The sequence below is a fragment of the Somniosus microcephalus genome, chromosome 1 (assembly GCF_052327205.1).
Source record: "Somniosus microcephalus isolate GS21.2 chromosome 1, FLI_Smic_1.0, whole genome shotgun sequence".
Classification (NCBI taxonomy): domain Eukaryota; kingdom Metazoa; phylum Chordata; class Chondrichthyes; order Squaliformes; family Somniosidae; genus Somniosus; species Somniosus microcephalus.
Window position 1 is genome coordinate 253,161,131 of NC_140987.1, and position 18,976 is coordinate 253,180,106.

An 18,976-nucleotide genomic window follows, 5' to 3' on the forward strand; every position below is an offset into this window, starting at 1 on the left:
GGCTACGGGGAAAGGGTGGGGTGGGACTAGCTGCAGTGCTGTTACAGTTAGCCGGCACGGGCTTGACGGGCCGAATGGCCTCCTTCTGTGCTGTAACCATTCTATGATTCTATGTTAAACAGAACTCCTGACTGAAACTGCAGCAAAGTCTCCCGATAACAGCAGGATTATTTCTCCAGCAAAAATGCACTGAGTGGAGGATAGTTACATTATACAAATTATGTGCGTAAAATCAATCACAGTTACACCACGCCTGATTGACAGGGGGAATTAACCAATCATTTCCATTCTGGCCAAGATTTGTGTTATCACTATATGCAGCATTAAAAGAATTGTAAGAGGTTTTTGATCCTAGCCCAATTGCTAGGCGGACAGTTCGAACCACCCCCGCCGTACAAAAGTTCTATACCCGGGAATTATTATTCAGAGTGTAAATGAAATAAGTCACGGACAGGAATGCTTTGGTGAAAAATCAAACTTATATTTATTTGGTCTAACATACACTGGCTAAAACATGCACTACTAAACAAAATCACTGTCTCTGTGGAGAATAAAATCCAGGTTACAAACAACATACATACAGTACAAAGCTGGGGACTATAACAAGCAGTAATTCCCTTGTTGCTATGGTGGACTCTAATTCCACCCCTACCAACGAATTACCTGATCGCATAAACCCCTTCGCCTGGCTGAACCAAACGAAGCTCCCACCCTCGGAATAGCCCAAAACCTTCACTTCTGAGAGCCCTTACAGCTCACCCAGCTCGCCTGGGATATCGGGTTACCGGCTTGGGATACTCGAGACTGTGCTTACCCCCACACGTGATCGGTATCGATCGCTCCGCTCGGCGGCTTCTCTGGTACTTCTTGTTAGGTCGATCTTGTTGGAGCGGAAGCGAGAAAGAGAGAAAGAATGGTGGAAAAGGATCTATCTTTATAGGAGTCTAGCCACCCCTATCTTTCCCGCCAATCTTTAAAATCCTTTTGCTTCTGAGCACTCCGGTGCTTAACCAGAGACGGGTCGTCCTCGGACCCATGAGTATTCCGTGATTGGATTAATGGCCCTAAGTCTGGGACATATCTTTCGGTCTTTGTGTTGGGAAAAACTGGCTCCTCTTCGGCTGGTTGAGGCCTGTGGGTTCATTGTTCTGCTTCTCTTCTGAGATGGAGGTGAGAAGTGCTTTTGCATATTAGAGTGGCTTTCTAATAAATTCAAGTTCAATGGCCCCCTTCCTTTTTCCAGGACTGTCGGGCGAACCCGTACATTCCGGATGACTGACAGTTCTTTTGTCACAGCCAACTGCCATGCATTCTCTGGAGTTTTAACAAACCAGTCCCCCACGCATTTGCACAGGTGATCCCACCACCGGGAAAACACTCTCAGCCCATAAAGTCCACAAAAATATTCTCGACTGAGTCCATTCTTCAGAGACTTTGCGATCTCTTCAGTCCCCCGTTTGATGCTTTTCTTTCCACAAAGCATCACTCGACGAGAGAGCAAAGGCCAAAATCTCCCACAAGCGAAGCTGGTTCCCTGTTTTTACGTTTTAAACCCCAGAACTTGTACCCCTTACTGTGTGTCATAGTTCCCTTCTACCGAGTCAAAACATCAGCGAAACGGCTTCTTAACACGTTCAAACGGCTGGGTTCCAATTCCCACCGACAAACTTCAAGTTAAAATACAGAACATTAATAAGATCCACAGGACGTTACCAAAAAGTCACCGTGCACATCACACAGCACAGCATTGACAGGTGGTAACACATTACAAAAATGCAACAGGGCACATCGCGCAATACAGAGTGTAAAACTATAACCAGCATATAATGCACTTGCTTACAGAACTTTGGTACATTACAAGTTTTGGCAGTGAGAAACTGTCATCAACACAAATCAATTACACCTTTCCGGATCGATCTAACACCCCTTGCCACCGCGCTTGGAGCATCTGGCTCCGTCGCCTGCAGCTGGTGTAAAACAAGTAGCTTACAAGCAACAATTGTCCATAGTCCAGTTCATAAAATTCCTGAAACATCGCTTTTAACAGAGCTTCATAAAGCTTCTCTGTCTTCCTTGGACACCACACAGGCAGATGGACTTCAGTCAGGCTCAGGATCACGGATGCCACGGCGCAGTGCACGTTCTGAAACAACACTTTTTCAGTAGGGATTAACACCAACCCATTCCCTGGACCTCTGGTGGTGGTGGGACACCCATCTACAGTCGTCTGTACTGTCGGGGCTCTGGGCAGGGGCTTCCTGGTGTATGAGATGAGCTCTGTGGCATTGATGGTGTTCGGGGATCACACAGGAGTCCACACTTCGATCCCACCCCCGGCGTCCTGCCATCGCCTACTAAATGCGATCGACACACCCGCTGGGCAGATCTTTTCCGACCCCCACATACACACATAAATCCCTTCCTCGGATTCCCACCTCTTATCCCAACACACATTCACTCCTCCCTGAGAACCCGTGACCGTCCGATACGTGTCATTACTTAGTCTTTCCCAGTCAGCTGTCTGGTCCCCTGTATCCGCACTCAGTTTCCTGAGCCACCACCACCTTCCCAGTGGAATGTGTCCCCTACAGCTAAGGCACACCCGTTTACCCTCTGTTACCCTAACCCGGGAGGTGGTAACCCCTATTCTCAGGCATGAGATGGATGCTTCACCATAGGTGAACTCATGGCTGGAATACCGGGTGGAATTTGACCCCGGCCATCCAGGCCATCTTCCCTCGTGGAGATAGACGCTCGCCCCATCCTTCGAGCCACCTCCAGTGGTCACGGTCGGTCCGTCTCTGCCGATGCAGCAAGATAACCGATTCTTCGGTGTCGCCCCTGTGACTCGTGCTGGCTTCAATCATGATGATCAGGATTACCATGGCTGACTTCATCATGTTCTTAGGCGTTCCCTGAAAATGCACAGAATGCAACGTTGTCCTTGGGTGATGCCTCACCTTTCCAGACGCAGCTACACATGATTAAAATCCAAACTATACAGACAAGCTAAGGCAACAGACAGGAGAGAAAGAAGTTATGTACAGCGCCACCCGTCTCTGGGTGGCCACACTAGGTCTCCTCGACCCTGGGCCACTTACGATTCTGGCTTCCTTCATTCACCGGTGTGTAAGGAGGCGTCCACGGCACCCTCGGCTGTGGGATCCTGGCACTCCTTCTCACTCCTGCCTCCACAGGCGGAACGACTGGTCCCTCTGTGGGCTCCTCACAGCCCCAGATTAGGGGCTGGAGACCCACACCTGTAGCGCAGCTCACCACTCCCTGCTGTTTCCTCTTATCAGCTCTTTCCCCAGGGTTGAAAAGCTTGCATTGTTTGATATGGAGCCACTTAGTGTGTCGGGGCATTTGAACCGCATAAACCATCGGACTCACCCTACCCATGATACTGTACGGTCCTACATATAGCGGTTCAAAAGTCCCTACCCTGGCGAAGTTTCTAACCATTACTTGATCTCTGACCTTCCACTCATGGTGCCTCTGAGGCTCAAGCAATAAATAATTTCTACGATGTTGCTTCCCCATGTTACTGGCTGCCTGCCAATGGATCTGGCTGAGATGCTCAAGCAAATTCTTAACAAACCTGTCCCAGTTCACTGCTATCAACTGACCTTCCGTGAGAACCGGGGCCAGTACATGGCTGGGCATTCTCATGACCCTGCCAATCACAAGCTCATGGGGGGAAATACCCTGTGCTTCTAGACGGGCTGGCTCGGACCCCCATCAGAACTAATGGCAAGACCTCCGCCCATTTTCTAGGCGAGTCTCCCGTCCACTTCCGTAACCTTTCCTTGATGGTCTTATTCATCCGCTCCACAATCCCCGATGACTGCGGGTTGTGTGCGACGTGCCATTTACCCCTCTACACCTGGCATCTTCGGAGTCGCCTGCATGACTGCCCCGGTGAAGTGACTCCCCTGATCGGACTCCACATATTGTGGTAGCCCCCACCTAGAGAACACTTCTCTCACTAGAATCCTTGCAGTCCCCAAAGCTGTGGCTATTCGGCATGGGAAGGCTTCTTCCTTTACCGTAATACCTGCCACTCCGTATGGACCCTCTACCTTATCTCCCTTAGCCAGCATCTCCAGAACAGTCTTAAGGGTGGGATCCTGTGCCTGGACCATCTTTAGGTCCAGGGCCAATGCGACCCCTGCACTCCCTTGGGTCCCACCTCTGTCTCTGATCGATGCTACCAGACTTGACCCATATGGATCCCAAAACGTGCCCATTCGAGCATCCTCTTTGGCCAGCATGTTGGCCTGCTGATTGCCCTCCGCCCGGGGTTCCGCCTTCGAATGGGCCTTGACTTTGTGGATATAGAAATCCCCCTGGGTTCCTATCGATGTTAGGATCTGTTGCAACAATGGCTTGGTTGCTAGGGGTTTCCTGTCTGCAGATGTGAACCCGCGACGAGACCAAATGGCTAAATATTGTGTACACGAATTGCAAGTGAACATGCTGTCCGAGCAAATCGTGTAGGGTGTAGGGAACTCTTCGGGGTGGGTAACCACATACACCGCCGACTGTTCAGCGTGCTGGGCGCTCATGGTGCTCGGCAGTTTAATGGCCTTGGCAATGCGTGTCTTTGGGTCAAAAATCCCACGTCCAGTGAGTCACTCTCCGGCCACCACTGTACTGGACCCGTCTACATAGATCTCGCGGCCCTTGGGATGGATCCCAGCCCGAAACCCTATGTCTACGTCCAATACCCCTTCAACAGAACATTTGTGGGTCACCCCTAGGTAGATCAAATTTGCGGCGAGCTTGGGCTCACAGAGGCCTTTCACACTCAAATTCATCTGAGAGACCAATAAAGTCCAGCGAGCAATGCGTGCACTGCTCACCGTGCCGTCCTTTATCCTCCCATCCAGAAACATCTGAGTGGGCGTATGATGGGTTAAGAGAGTTACCGAGGACGTCCCCATGAAGATTTGTGATCTCCTCACGGCCCAATGTGTGGCAAGCAGGTGCCTCTCACAATTGGAGTACCCCCTCTCTACATCTGTGAGGATTCTTGATGAGTATACCACAGGCCTCAGCTTGCCCTGCCGCTCCTGGAGCAGCACTGCACTCAAACTGTCCCCTGTGGCAGCTACCTCTGAAAAGAACTCCTTTCCCCCATCATTGCTCCTAAAGCCGATGCGGTCTGCAGATCTCCCTTCAGATGACTAAAAGCTGCCATGCAGTCCTCATCCCACTCCCTTGTGGAGGAGCCAGAGTAGAGGAGCTGCCGTAGTGACATAGTCCTCTATGAAATCCCTGCAGTACCCTGTGAGTCCCAGGAAGGATCTTACCCCCGTTACCGTGGTCGGGGCAGGTAGCTCCTGTACCGCCTTCCTCCTCACCTCATCGATGGCCCTCTCCCCAGCACGCACGGTCAGCCCAAGGAATTTTACTTCCTGCTGGCCGATCTGTGCTTTCCTGGGATTAACGTTGAACCCAGCTTCCTTTAACAGACTCAGCAGCTCAGCCAGCAGTGGGCCATGCTCCTCCCCCTCGTTGGAGAACAAAAGCAGGTCGTCCACGTACTGCACAAGCTGCTGCGGTCTGCTGAACCTTTTTAAACAGTTGGCCATACATTGGTGGAAAATAGAAGAACTGTTGTGAAACCCTTGGGGAAGGCAGGTCCATGTGTACTGCCTACCCTTGAACGTGAATGCGAGCTTATACTGGTCCTCCCTTTTGAGAGGGATAGACCAGAATCCGTTCGAAATGCCCAGCGCCGTGAATGCTTTTGCGGATGCTGGGATACTCCCGGTTAGGTCGGCTACGGCTGCAACGGTGGGGGCACAGGCTAGGATGTTCTTGTTAAGAACCCGATAGTCCACAGTGGCTCTCCACGAATTGTCCGGTTTCCTAACCGGCCAAATCGGAGAGTTCACATGGGTCGCTATGGGTCACAACACACCCTGCTCAACCAGTGAATCCAATACCGTCTCTAAATCCGCCTCTGCCTCTCTGGGGAAGTTGTACTGTTTCTGTGGTTGGGCCATGGGGTCTCCTTCTACTCTGACCTCCACCCCTATTACCCTCCCACAGTCGTGCTTGTGTGTAGCGAATGCCGCGAGGGTGGCTCGCACATCTGCTATGTACTCCGCCAGGGTAGAAGTGACCAAAAGTTCAAGGTCATAACTACCCTTGAGGTTCCTCGTACACACGGTTCCTTTGCCTCGCCTCACTGGTATAACTACCACCTCCTTCTCCTTTCCCGTGCATACTGCCCCCCAAAGACAGTGATTCCAGAAATCCACCAATATCTTGTGGGCCAGTATGAAGTCTGCCCCCAAAATGCCTATTCCCTCCCACTCCCACCGCATCAGGACACATTTCCATTCCGTATGGAGTGTGCCCAGCTCGATGGTTAGCGGGATGGAGAAAGACCCAACCTGTTCGTTCCCGGTGAACCCTACTAAGTTGTATGGAACCCCGCTCGATAGAGGTGATGTGGTCGGGTTATCCGCATAAACAATGGTGCTTGAAGCTCCAATGTCAAGCAGATAGGTCCCTTGCACCTTCTCCACCCCCATCTTCATGCACTGTCTCTTCCAAGCATCATAACTTAGTGGGCACAGGTAAATGGGCTGAGAAGCCCCTAGTCATGGGTCGGGATTGTTCGGGGCGGATGGGAGTACGCAGCCGCGTCCACCCTACCCTGCCCTGCCAGAAAGACTGCGCGGAGAGCGGCCACTAATACAGTGAACGGATCAGTGCTGCTTCCTGTCACAGCTGCGGCTTTCTGCACTGGTGCTGGAGGATCCCCTTTCCCGCTCCTTTTGTCAGAGACTGGGCAGTCTCTCCTCCAGTGCCCTTTACTCCCACACCAAAACAACCCTGCTTCTCCTCTGAGCTACCCCCTTCCTGGCGCCACTCTCTTCTAACGTTGCCTCCACTAGGCTTTAACTCGTGTACTCTGCCCTTTGGTTTGTCATCCTCACCCCTACCATTCATAAAAGAGAGAGTTAACTGCCAGATCACACACTCTTCTGTGGTCTGTGGATCCCTGGAATCGAACCACCCCTCTGCTTTGGCCTTGATCGTGGGCAGGCTGTTCGCCACCAGAGTCCTCAGCCAATGAGCCCTAGGCTCCCCCTGCAGCTGAGCCCGGTCAGGCACCCCCGCAGAGGCACTCCGGTAGACGGGCCAAAGCCTGTCCGCGAAAGCCTGCGGTGCCTCCCCAGCTGACTGCAGTGTCCTTTCCACTTGGGAGAAGGGACTTCCATCATTGAGGCCCATAGCCTCTAGGATTTCATCCATTATCCCCTCTAACGTACCCTGCCCCCTCTTGCTACTCGCTGAGAGCGACTGGTACAAGCTGTTAGATCCGTGATTCGGAGAGTATGATGTTTTTCAATAACCACACGGATGCTGTAACTTAACAATCAACAGGTATTTACTGGAGGAGGGTAGTCTCAAGACTGGGGGTACAGAGGCATGCTCAAGGCTTATATACAGGTGTGGTCACTGCCGGTACTACAGTATACAGGAGCTGTAAAAGTAGTTCCCTCTTAAAGGTACATACACTACAATTCCTCCCCTTTTAGATTAGCAGTACCCATAATATTCAAATAACAATTAACACTTTAACATGTACATTAAACAACAATAGTCCATTTATAGATTCAGTCTTTGGGGCGGCTTCCTGATCCTTTCGGGATAGCGCCTTTCCTGAGGTTCTTCTTCTTGGTGCGGAGGCGATTCTGGCCCCTTTTCGTCGGTTAGTTCATCAGTTTCCACTGCTACTGGTTCGGAGGTAGATGCTACCGGTATGTCAGGTTCATCCCCAGGTACGCGAGACATGGGGTTGACTCGTTCCTGTGACGCTAAGATCTGATCGATGTGGCGTCTCACAATGTTCTCCCCGACATCCACTGTGTACATTAATGGCCCCTGCCTTGTGCATATCATTCCGGGTTGCCATTTCTCTGTTCGGTAGTCACGGGCCAAGACTGGTTGTCCTACGTTGAAGCTCCTTGTCGGCTTCTCATTGATGTGCTGGAATTGTCTATCCTCAACATTTCTTCGCACATTTGGTCTGAGCAAGTCCAGACGAGATCTCAACCTTCGGTTAAAGAACATCATGGCCGGGGTCTGGTTGGTAACCGCATGTGTCGCGTTTCGGTAGGCTAATAAGAAGTTGTCCACCTTATGCTGTAGTGGAATTTCATCGTCGCACATGGCCTTTATCGCCTTCTTAAAGGTTTGTACGAACCTCTCAGCCAATCCATTTGTGGCTGGATGATACGGGGCGGATGTGTAATGCCTTACCCCATTCCTTCTCATAAATTTTCGAAACTCTTCGGACACAAACTGTGGTCCATTATCAGAGCAAATCTGCTCTGGCAAGTCGTTCCTGGCAAATATGGTCCGTAGGACTGCAATCGTTTTCTCTGTAGTGGTTGAGGACATTTTTATCACCTCAGGCCATTTCGAATGAGCATCCACTGCTATTAAGAACATTGAGTCCATGAATGGACCAGCGAAATCAATATGCACCCATTGCCATGGAGAGGAGGGCCACTCCCATGGGTGTAGAGGGGCATGTGGTGGTGCATTTTGGACCTTCTGGCATCCTGAGCAGCTCTTGGTTAGGTCTTCTATTTGTTGATCGATTCCTGGCCACCACACATAAGCCCTAGCAAGGCTTTTCATTTTCACTCCCCCCAGATGACCTTCATGAAGCTCATTTAGCACTCTCTCCCTTAACTTGGGTGGAATCACCACTCTGGATCCACACATCACTGTCCCCTGGCATACTGACAGCTGTTCTCTTCTGGATGAGAATGCTGGCAACAGTGAGTCGCCATGTGTTGGCCATCCCTTCACCGTCAAATCATATACCCGAGACAGCATCGGATCATTGCGGGTCTCCTCTATATCCGCGTTCGTTACTGGCAATCGTTCAATTATTGACGAATAAAATATCTCGATAGAGTCCACTGCTGGTTCTTCCTCCACAGTAGGCAGTGGCAGGCGCGATAGCCCATCAGCGTTTCCATGCTGTTTCGTGCCTTTATATTCTATTTCATATTGATTCACCCCTAGAAACAGGGACCATCTTTGTAACCGTTGTGCAGTCATCACTGGAACGCCCTTCTTCAGATTAAAGATGGAGACAAGTGGTTGGTGGTCAGTCAGCAAGGTGAACTTCTGCCCATGCAGATAGTGGTTGAATTTTTTTACTCCCCATACTAGGCCGAGGGCCTCCCTGTCAATCTGGGCGTAGTTGCGCTCGGCTGAGGTTAGTGACCGAGACGCAAAGGCTACTGGCCTCTGCAACCCGTCTGGGAATTTGTGCGACAGCACCGCTCCAATACCATAGGGTGATGCATCACATGCCAACCGAATTGGTAGTGCTGGGTTGAAATGGGCCAACACCTCTTTTGATGTGATCAATTCTTTACACTTCTGGAAAGCTCGTCTCCGTTCATCATTCCACTTCCATGGTATCCCTGTTTGCAGTAGGGTGTTCAGTGGGTGTAATACCGTGGACAGATTTGGTAAGAACTTATGGTAGTAGTTTACCAGCCCGAGGAACGACCTCAGTTGTGACACATTTTCCGGTGCTGGAGCCTTGACTACTGCCGCAATGTTTTCAGGGGACTTATGTAACCCCTCTTCATCGATGACGTGGCCACAATACGAGATCTGCTTCTGGAAAAACTCGCACTTGTGGCGATTAGCTCGTAGCCCATATTCCTTGAATCTGGTGAGCACCTTCTCCAAGTTGGCGAGGTGATCACTGTCATTTTCGCCCGTGACCAGGATGTCGTCCAAATAACACTGGGTCCCTGGAATCCCTTGCAGGACTTGATCCATCGCCCTTTGCCAAATAGCCGGAGCCGATGCTACCCCGAACACCAGCCGGTTGTATTGATAGAGACCTTTGAGTGTTGATCGTAAGGTATTGTTTCGAGGCTTCTTCTACCTCCATTTGCAAGTACGCCTGGGCTAGATCAATTTTGGTGAAGCGTTTACCTCCAGATAGCGAGGCGAAAATATCCTCAATTCGTGGAAGCGGATATTGTACCGTGTGAAGGACTGGGTTCACTGTCACCTTAAAATCCCCACAGATGCAGACCTTCTTTGGTTCCCCAGGCGTATTACTCAACGACCTCTTCATTACAGGAACGATGGATGTAGCCCACTCACTCCAGTCTACTTTGGACAGTACTCCTGAATGTTCCAACCCTTCCAGCTCTGCTTCGACAGCTGGTCTGATCGCATAAGGCACTGGTCTGGCCTTAAGAAACTTTGGGCTTGCATTTTCCTCTATTTTAATCGTTGCTGTTATGCCTTTTAGTGTTCCGAGTCCCTCCTGGAACAGTTCTTTTGCGTCAGTTAGCATTTTTGACAGTCGTCCAGGTGTGACGTCGTCATCCTTTTTGGCCTCAACCTTCAGTGCCTGTATGGAATGCCAGTCTAATTGTATCTTCCGGATCCATTCACGTCCTAGCAGTGGTGGTCCTCCATCTGGCAATACATATATGTCCATTTTAGGTATTTCCTGGCCTTTATATATCACTTTCACCCTTATTTTTCCTTTGGGGTAGACTTTTTGCCCCGTGTACGTCTTCAAGACAATCTCTGTAGCTTTCAAGGGTATATGTGAAAATAGCCGCTTGTAGTCCCTTTGGTTTATGACTGTTAGGGCTGATCCTGTGTCCAATTCCATTTTCACTTGGACTCCGTCTATCTTGAGTGTAACCCAGATAGTCTGGTGATCCTCCATTTTGGTTACCTTATGTAGTTTCAGACAACCCAGCTCCTTGCTTCCGGAGTCTGTGCCACTTTTCTGTTCGTCTGAACTACTGTCCATCACCTTGTGTACCTTTTTGTACTTCTCCTGCGGAGATTTCTTGCTGTTGGTTTTCTTCCCAGACCTGCAGACTCTTGCTATGTGTCCTGCTTTTCCACACTGTCTGTACACTTGGTCCTTGAACCAACAATCCTTCTGGTCGTGTGTTGTTCTGCTGCAGCGATAACACTTCCCTGTTCCATAGGACATTTCTTTGGTGCCATATTCTTGCGGTCTCCATTGTATCTCTGCAGCGCCCCTTGTGGCTGCTTCATGTGATACTGCCATACTGAAAGCCTTGTCCAGCGTAAGATCCTTTTCTGATAGAAGCCGTTTCTGGGTTCCTTCACTTTGCAGCCCACACACAAACTTGTCCCTTAACGTATCTGCTAGTCCCATTCCAAACTGGCAGTGTTTCGATAGCTTGCGCAGTTCCGTTAAGTACTCAGCATTGCTTTCGTCTTTGTGTTGGTTACTTTTATGGAACTTAAATCGTTCTGCAATCAGCAGCGGTGTGGGGTTTAAGTGGTCCTGTAGGATTTCTACTATGCTTTCGAAATTCTTGTTCACAGGCTTCTCTGGGGTTATTAGGTTTCGCAGTAACCCATAAGTTTTTGCACCCATGGAATTTAACAAAACCAGTGCTTTCCTAGCATCTGGCCCTTCATTCGCCCTGCAGTACACCTCAATACGTTCCACATATGTCGCCCAATCTTCGACTTCATTGTCGAACGTAGAGATACTGCCACTCTTCGGCATCCCTGGGTGTGATTTAACTGTCAAAAATGACGTCTTCCGCGCTTTCCCTTCTCTACTGGCACAAAATGGCGTCTCCCGTGCTTTCCTTTCTTCCCGCGCTCGCCCTTCTTCTCCACTGCGGCTTCTAAAAATGGCATCTCCCGCGCTCTTCCTTCTCCCCGCGGACACTGTTCAGCCCTTGAGCCCTGGCTGTGCTCTGCGCGTTTTTTTTTTCTGTGCGCCTTTCCCGTTTCCGCCGCTCGGTCCTGAACCCAGCTGCTGCTTTACCCTCTCTCTCTCCGTTTTGTTTTTCCTCGACGCCACTTGGTTTTCAACCCCCGGCTGCGCCCTGTGCGCTTCACCCTCTATCTTACCCCGTCGACGCTGCTCGGCTTTTTCTCCACCGTCGGTCGGCTCCAGCCGCCGCTGTCCGGGAAGGGTCTGCGCTGTACCTGTCATAGAAACATAGGAGCAGGAGTAGGCCATTCAGCCCTTCGAGCCTGCTCCGCCATTCAACGAGATCATGGCTGATCATCCAAACCCTAGCACCCGGTCCCTACACCGACAGCCATCCCACCCAAGCCCTATCCCCGTAACCCCACGTATTTAATCCCCCCTAACATTAAGGGTCAATTTTTATCATCGTCAATCAACCTAACCCGCACATCTTTGGACTGTGGGAGGAAACCGGAGCACCCGGAGAAAACCCACGCAAACACGGGGAGAATGTGCAAACTCCACACAGACAGTCACCCGAGGCCAGATTTGAACCCGGGTCCCTGGCGCTGTGAGGCAACAGTGCTAACCACTATGCCACCGTCAGCCTGTTGCTGATCGTCATGGCTGGGGAACCAAGCCCGGCTCTCCACAGCCTCCCCTGCGATGTTCACTCTCTGCCGGACAACTGGGCGGTTGCTCGTGGTCGACGCCCGTGCTTCTGGCCTCGACTTTCTTCCACCGCCCTCAAGAGCGAATCCTCGAAGGGAAATGCAGAGTTGCAGGTAGATTCGAATCGACACTCGTCACCACTGTTAGATCCGTGATTCGGAGAGTATGATGTTTTTCAATAACCACACGGATGCTGTAACTTAACAATCAACAGGTATTTACTGGAGTAGAGTAGTCTCAAGACTGGGGGTACAGAGGCATGCTCAAGGCTTATATACAGGTGTGGTCACTGCCGGTACTACAGTATACAGGAGCTGTAAAAGTAGTTCGCTCTTAAAGGTACATACACTACACAAGCTACTATCCAGGGAAAGTAAAAGTAATTTGGCTGTCTCAGCTTCGTTACAATTATTGATCCCCCCCCACCTGCTCCACATCCGTAAAATGGACAGATGGGTCCCCTGTGCTGGTCAGTTTGGTCAGGTTAGAGACCATTGCCTGCAGCTGGGGGGTCGTATACGGGGCCACGAAGTCACTCTGCAGTGCTCCTTGCTCTTGACCGCCTACGGGCGCACTGTATTTCCGCTGCCGGACAGGGCACATTGTTCCTGGTCCCGGCACTTCGGACGGTGGTCGAGCGTTCTCCTCTGCCTCACAGTCCTCCTTATCTCCCTCCTGCTCTTCCTCATCTACCCGGGCCACTCCCGGAGCTACCAAGCAGACCGTCCCTTTGGCCTTAGATAGAGCATCGGTCAAATTCCGGATCTGCTCCTGGCAAGGACCATGATTACCCTTATCAATCCCTCCAGTGCTGGCGACTCTGTATGCCACCTGAATATCCTTCAACTGCTCTCCCAGCACCTTTACCTCACTCGACAAGCGAGCGTTCTCCCTAACCACCCTCTCGTTTGCTTTTGCCTCAGTTACCTGGCATTGCAGGAACTCCTTATGGTTACGGAAGGTTTCCTTCTGGCTTATTCTTCCCTACTTCTCATCCCTTAGCTCCATGCATAACCTGCTCCCTACTACAGCCCTTGCGTCTGACTGTGCCTTGGACTCCCTGAGCTCTGCCTCTAACTTAGCCACCTGCTTATCTAGCAGTTGTACTTGTCTTTGTAGACAGACGAGCCGTATCGCCTTTTCCTTGCCCTCCGTCCATTCTGCCGCTGCGTCCACCGGACGCTCAGCACGCAACAAGCCTCGCACCCACTTCTTAGTGATGTTAACCTTCTTAAACACATATGAAGAAATCCTTTCCTCCATTTGGGATCTTTCACCAGAAGCGCTGTCCATGACAGATTTACACTCCTTTAACCCAGGTCCTGCTGCTGGTCACCAAGAGATGTAAGCGGTTTTTGATCCTAGCCCAATTGCTAGGCGGACGGTTCGAATTGCCCCCGCCTTACGAAAGTTCTATACCCGGGAATTATTATTCAGAGTGTAAATTAAATAAGTCACGGACAGGAATGCTTCAGTGAAAAATCAAACTTATATTTATTTGGTCTAACATACACTGGCTAAAACATGCACTACTAAACAAAATCACTGTCTCTGTGGAGAATAAAATCCAGGTTACAAACAACATACATTCAGTACAAAACTGGGGACTATAACAAGCAGTAATTCCCTTGTTGCTATGGTGGGCTCTAATTCCACCCCTACCAACGAATTACCCAGTCACATAAGTCCCTTCGCCTGGCTGAATCAGAATAGCCCAAAAACTTCACTTCTGAGAGCCCTTACAGCTCACCCAGCTCGCCTGGGATATTGGGTTACCGGCTTGGGATACTCGAGACTGTGCTTACCCCCACACGCGGTCGGTTTCGATCGCTCTGCTCGGCGGTTTCTCTGGTACTTCTTGTTAGGTCGATCTTGTTGGAGCGGGAGCGAAAGAGAGAGAGAGAGAGAATGGTGGAAAAGAATAGGAGTCTGGCTACCCCTATCTTTCCCGCCAATCTTTAAAATCCTTTTGTTTCTAAGCACTCCGGTGCTTAATCAGTGATGGGTCATCATCGGACCCATGAGTATTCCGTGATTGGATTAATGGCCCTAAGTCTGGGACATATCTTTCGGTCTTTGTGTTGGGAAAAACTGGCTCCTCTTCGGCTGGCTGAGGCTAGTGGGTTCATTGTTCTGCTTCTCTTCTGAGATGGAGGTGAGAAGTGCTTTTGCAGATTAGAGTGGCTTTCTAATAAATTCAAGTTCAATGGCCCCCTTCCTTTTCCCAGGACTGTCGGGCGAACCCGTACATTCCGGATGACTGACAGTTCTTTTGTCACAGCCAATTGCCATGCGTTCTCTGGAGTTTTAACAAACCAGTCCCCCACGCATCTGCACAGGGTGATCCCACCACAGGGAAAACACTCTCAGCCCATAAAGTCCACAAAAATATTCTCGACTGAGTCCATTCTTCAAACAGACTTTGCGTTCTCTTCCGAATTTAAAAATAAAATGGCTTGCATCTTATTTTCTGTAATTAATTCACTGGCAATGTTATCTTTAAATAATCAGCCTGAGTGAGTGACAGTTACTGTTTGGTTAACCTGGAATCTACAAAAACAAGAAAATAATTGAGATATGATTTTATGATTTGCAAATCTCCCTTAATATCAGTGTTGACAGTTCTGCACACATTGGCGTTACTTCACTGACATAAAATAAGCAAGTACTACTTAATCAAAACCATGATGCCTCCTATCATTTTGTTTTTTAGTTTATTTTTCTGGCGCCCACTGAGTCTGAAGATCACATTTCTGTTTTACAGTGTGTCCCAGTGGTTGGTTTGGGAAGAGTTGTGCTGGATCCTGCACTTGCACAAACAATGGAACGTGCAATCCCATCGATGGTTCCTGCCAGTGCTACCCAGGGTGGATTGGAAGTGACTGCTCCCAATGTAAATATCAACATTTCTTTCCTGTGGATTAAAAAAAAAGTTATTTATTAAGCGGGTTTAAAAAAAAAAGTGTCTGTTCTCCCTCAAATTGATTTATTCTTATACGAGCTTTTATTCGTACAAAATCGAACAGTCTGTAAATCTAAATGAATATTTTAATTGTTACATTATTTCAATTGATACAAACAAATCCTCTCCAAACTTTTACTGATCATCAGTTAGGCCCCAGCTAGAGTGTTGTGGTCAATTCTGGGCAGTACACTTTAGGAAGGATGTCGAGGCCTTGACGAGGGTGCAGAGGAGATTTACTGGAATGGTACCAGGGGCAAGGGACTTCAGTTACGTGGAGAAGCTGGGGTTGTTCTCCTTAGAGCAGAGAAGGTTAAGGGGGAGATTTAATAGAGGTGTTCAAAATCATGAGAGGTTTTGCGGATAGGGAGAAACTGTTTCCACTGGCAGAAGGGTCAGTAACCAGAGGAGACAGATTTAAGGTAATTGGCAAAAGAACCAGAGGCGACATGAGGAGATTTTTTTTTACGCAGTGAGTTGTGATCTGGAATGCGCTTCCTGAAAGAGCAGTGGAAGCAGATTCAATAGTGACTTTCAGAAGGGAATGGGATAAATACTTGAAAAGGAAAACATTTGCAGGGCTATGGGGAAAGAGCAGGGGAGTGGGACTAATTAGATAGCTCTTTCAAAGAGCCGGCATAGGCTCGACGGGCCGAATGGCCTCCTTCTGTGCTGCTTGATTCTATGAATAGTATAATGATTTTTTGTTGTTGATAAATGATGTTGATGACATATTCAGGGAAACTGACTAGGAGAAACAACAGATCAGAGAAACTAAATGAAGAGATGCAGTTAAAATGACAATCGCTAAAGTACCCTGGATTAATAACTCTACCTAATGACATTGAAGCAGTTTCCTCTCATTGCTGGTTAAGAACATAAGAAATAGGAGCCATTTGGCCCTTCGAGCCTGCTCCGCCGTTCAATAGGATCATGGCTGATCTTCTACCTCATCTCCACTTTCCTGCACTATCCCCATATCCCTTGACTCCCATAATATTCAAAAATCTATCGATCCCTGTCTTGAATATACTCAACGACTGAGCCTCCACAGCCCTCTGGGGTAGAGAATTCCAAAGATTCACCACCTTCCGAGTGAAGAAATTTCTCCTCATCTCAGTCCTAAATGGCCGACCCCTTATTCTGAGACTGTGACCACTGGTTCTAGACTCCCCAGCCAGGGGAAACGTCCTCCCTGCATCTACCTTGTCAAGCCCTGTAAGAATTGTGTATGTTTCAATTAGAATGGTTCAGTTTCTCCAAGCCTGTTCACCATTTAAATATTAAAAATCAGGAAAGAAAAAGCACTAATAGAATCGTAGAATGATACAGCACAGAAGGAGCCATTTGGCCCATCACCCCGTGCCAGCTCTTTGAAAGAGCTGTCCAATTAGCCCTGCTCCCCTGCTCTTGCCCTATAGCCCTGAAGCCACACTGAACTGGTTCCATTGCTTCTGATACCCTTGCTTTACTCCCAAGTATGGCCTAACTAAGTTCTTGTACAAGTTTAACTTAACTCTTTGCCTTTGTATGAAAGATTTCAATTGACTTTTTTATGATCTTAGAGAATCATACAGCACAGAAGGAGGCCATTCAGCCCATCGTGCTGTGCCGTCTCTTTGAAAGAGTTATCCAATTAGGAACATAGGAACAGGAGTAGGCCATTCAGTCCCTCGATCCTGATCTGTAGCTTAACTCCATCCACCTACCTTGGCTCCATATCCTTTTATACCCTTGTCTAGCAAAAATCAATCAATCTCAGATTTAATTATACCCACTCCCCTTGCTCTTTTCCCATAGCCCTGTAAATGTTTCCTTTATCCAATTTATCCAATGCCCTTTTGAAAGTTATTGAAAGTTCTTCGTAACTTCTGTGACTTAAAAGCAAAACTCTCTCTTTAAATATACAGGAATTTTGACCGGGAAATTGAGATGCAGTTGATATGAGTCAAGGTGACAGATGATGAATCCTGCCTTTCTATTTGTTTCTTTAGCCTGTCCACCTGGATACTGGGGACCGAACTGTATCCACACCTGTAACTGCCACAATGGAGCCCACTGCAGTGCTTACGACGGGGAATGCAAGTGCACGCCGGGCTGGACTGGACTGTATTGCACGCAGAGTAAGGACCTCTTCAACCTCTCCACAGACGCTAGCTGACCTGCTGAGCGTTTCCAGCACCTGCTCCCTTTGTTAATAATGTAGCACAGCCTACTGACCTTTAATTGCAGTCTCAAGTGGAATTAAAAAAGAAGTATTTATCTAGTACACTTAAAACGTCCACATTTAAAACTGGCAGCCATTTATATTGGACAAAAAAAACGCTAACCAATTATCCATTGACATTAGCGCCAATTTCAAATTGTCAGTTATAACGTGGCTCTGCTTAAAAGTCTTAAAATATTTCAGTAAATTCTGTACCTGTTAGACAAGGGTATTAGGATTACATAGGATATACGGCACAGAAACAGGCCATTCGGACCAACCGGTCCATGCCAGCCTTTATGCTCCACTCGAGCCTCCTCCCGTCTTTCCTCATGTAAATCTATTAGCATAACCCTGTATTCCCTTCTCCCTCATATGCTTGTCCAGCCTCCCCTTAAATGCATCAACGCTTCAACCACTCCCTGTGGTAGCGAGTTCCACATTCTCACCACTCTTTAGGTAAAGAAGTTTCTTCTGAATTCCCTATTGGATATTTTGGTGACTATCTTATATTGATGGCCTCTAGTTATGCTCTTCCCCACAAGTGGAAATACTCTCTCTCTATCCACTCTATCAAAACCTTTCATAATTTTAAAGACCTCTATTAGGCCATCTCTCAGCCTTCTTTCAAGAGAAAAATAAGAGACCCAGCCTGTTCATCCTTTCCTGATATGTATACCCTCACATTTCTAGTATCATCTTTGTAAATCTTCTCTGCACCCTCTCCAGTGCCTCTATATCCTTTTTATAATATGGCAACCAGAACTGTACGCAGTACTCTAAGTGTGGTCTAACCAAGGTTCGATACAGGTTTAGCATAACTTCCCTACTTTTCAATTCTATACCTCTAGAAATAAACCCTAGTGCTTGGTTTGCTTTTTTTATGGCCTTGCTAACCTCTGGCGCAACTTTTAGTGATTTGTGTATTTGTACTCCGAGATCCCTTTGTTCCTCTACCCGACCTAGACTCACACCCTCCAAGTAATAAGTGACCTCCCTATTCTTCCTACCAAAATGTAATACCTCACATTTATCTGTGTTGAACTTCATTTTCCAATTATATGCCCATTCTGCAAGTTTATTAATGTCTTCCTGTAATTTGTTGCAGTCCTCCTCAGTATTGACTCCTCCCACCTCCCCCCTCCCATTTGGTGTCATCCACAAATTTAGAAATTGTGTTTTTGATTCCAAAGTCTAAATCGTTAATGTAAATTGTGAACAACAGTGGTCCCAGCACTGATCCTTGTGGAACACCACTACCCACCTTCTGCCACTGTGACTAGCTACCCTTTACCCCTACTCTCTGCTTTCTGACTTGAAGCCAGCTTGCTAGGGGTTAGGAATCCAAGACTGGTAGATGGAGTTG

At 48.6% G+C, this 18,976-nt stretch overlaps 1 protein-coding gene across 3 annotated transcripts in view; it reads left to right on the forward strand.

Moving 5' to 3' along the window:
* Positions 1–18,976, forward strand: part of megf10 (multiple EGF-like-domains 10) — a 267,435-nt gene that overhangs the window by 220,505 nt on the left and 27,954 nt on the right. For all 3 annotated transcript variants that reach the window (XR_015078906.1, XM_085992076.1, XM_085992069.1), the window contains exons 16-17: positions 15,207–15,335; positions 17,399–17,527. Coding sequence is in view for 2 of the 3 variants with exons in the window: in XM_085992076.1 (XP_085848202.1) it covers positions 15,207–15,335; positions 17,399–17,527 (258 nt within the window). In the remaining variant the exon portion in view is untranslated. The remainder of the gene's footprint in view (positions 1–15,206; positions 15,336–17,398; positions 17,528–18,976) is intronic.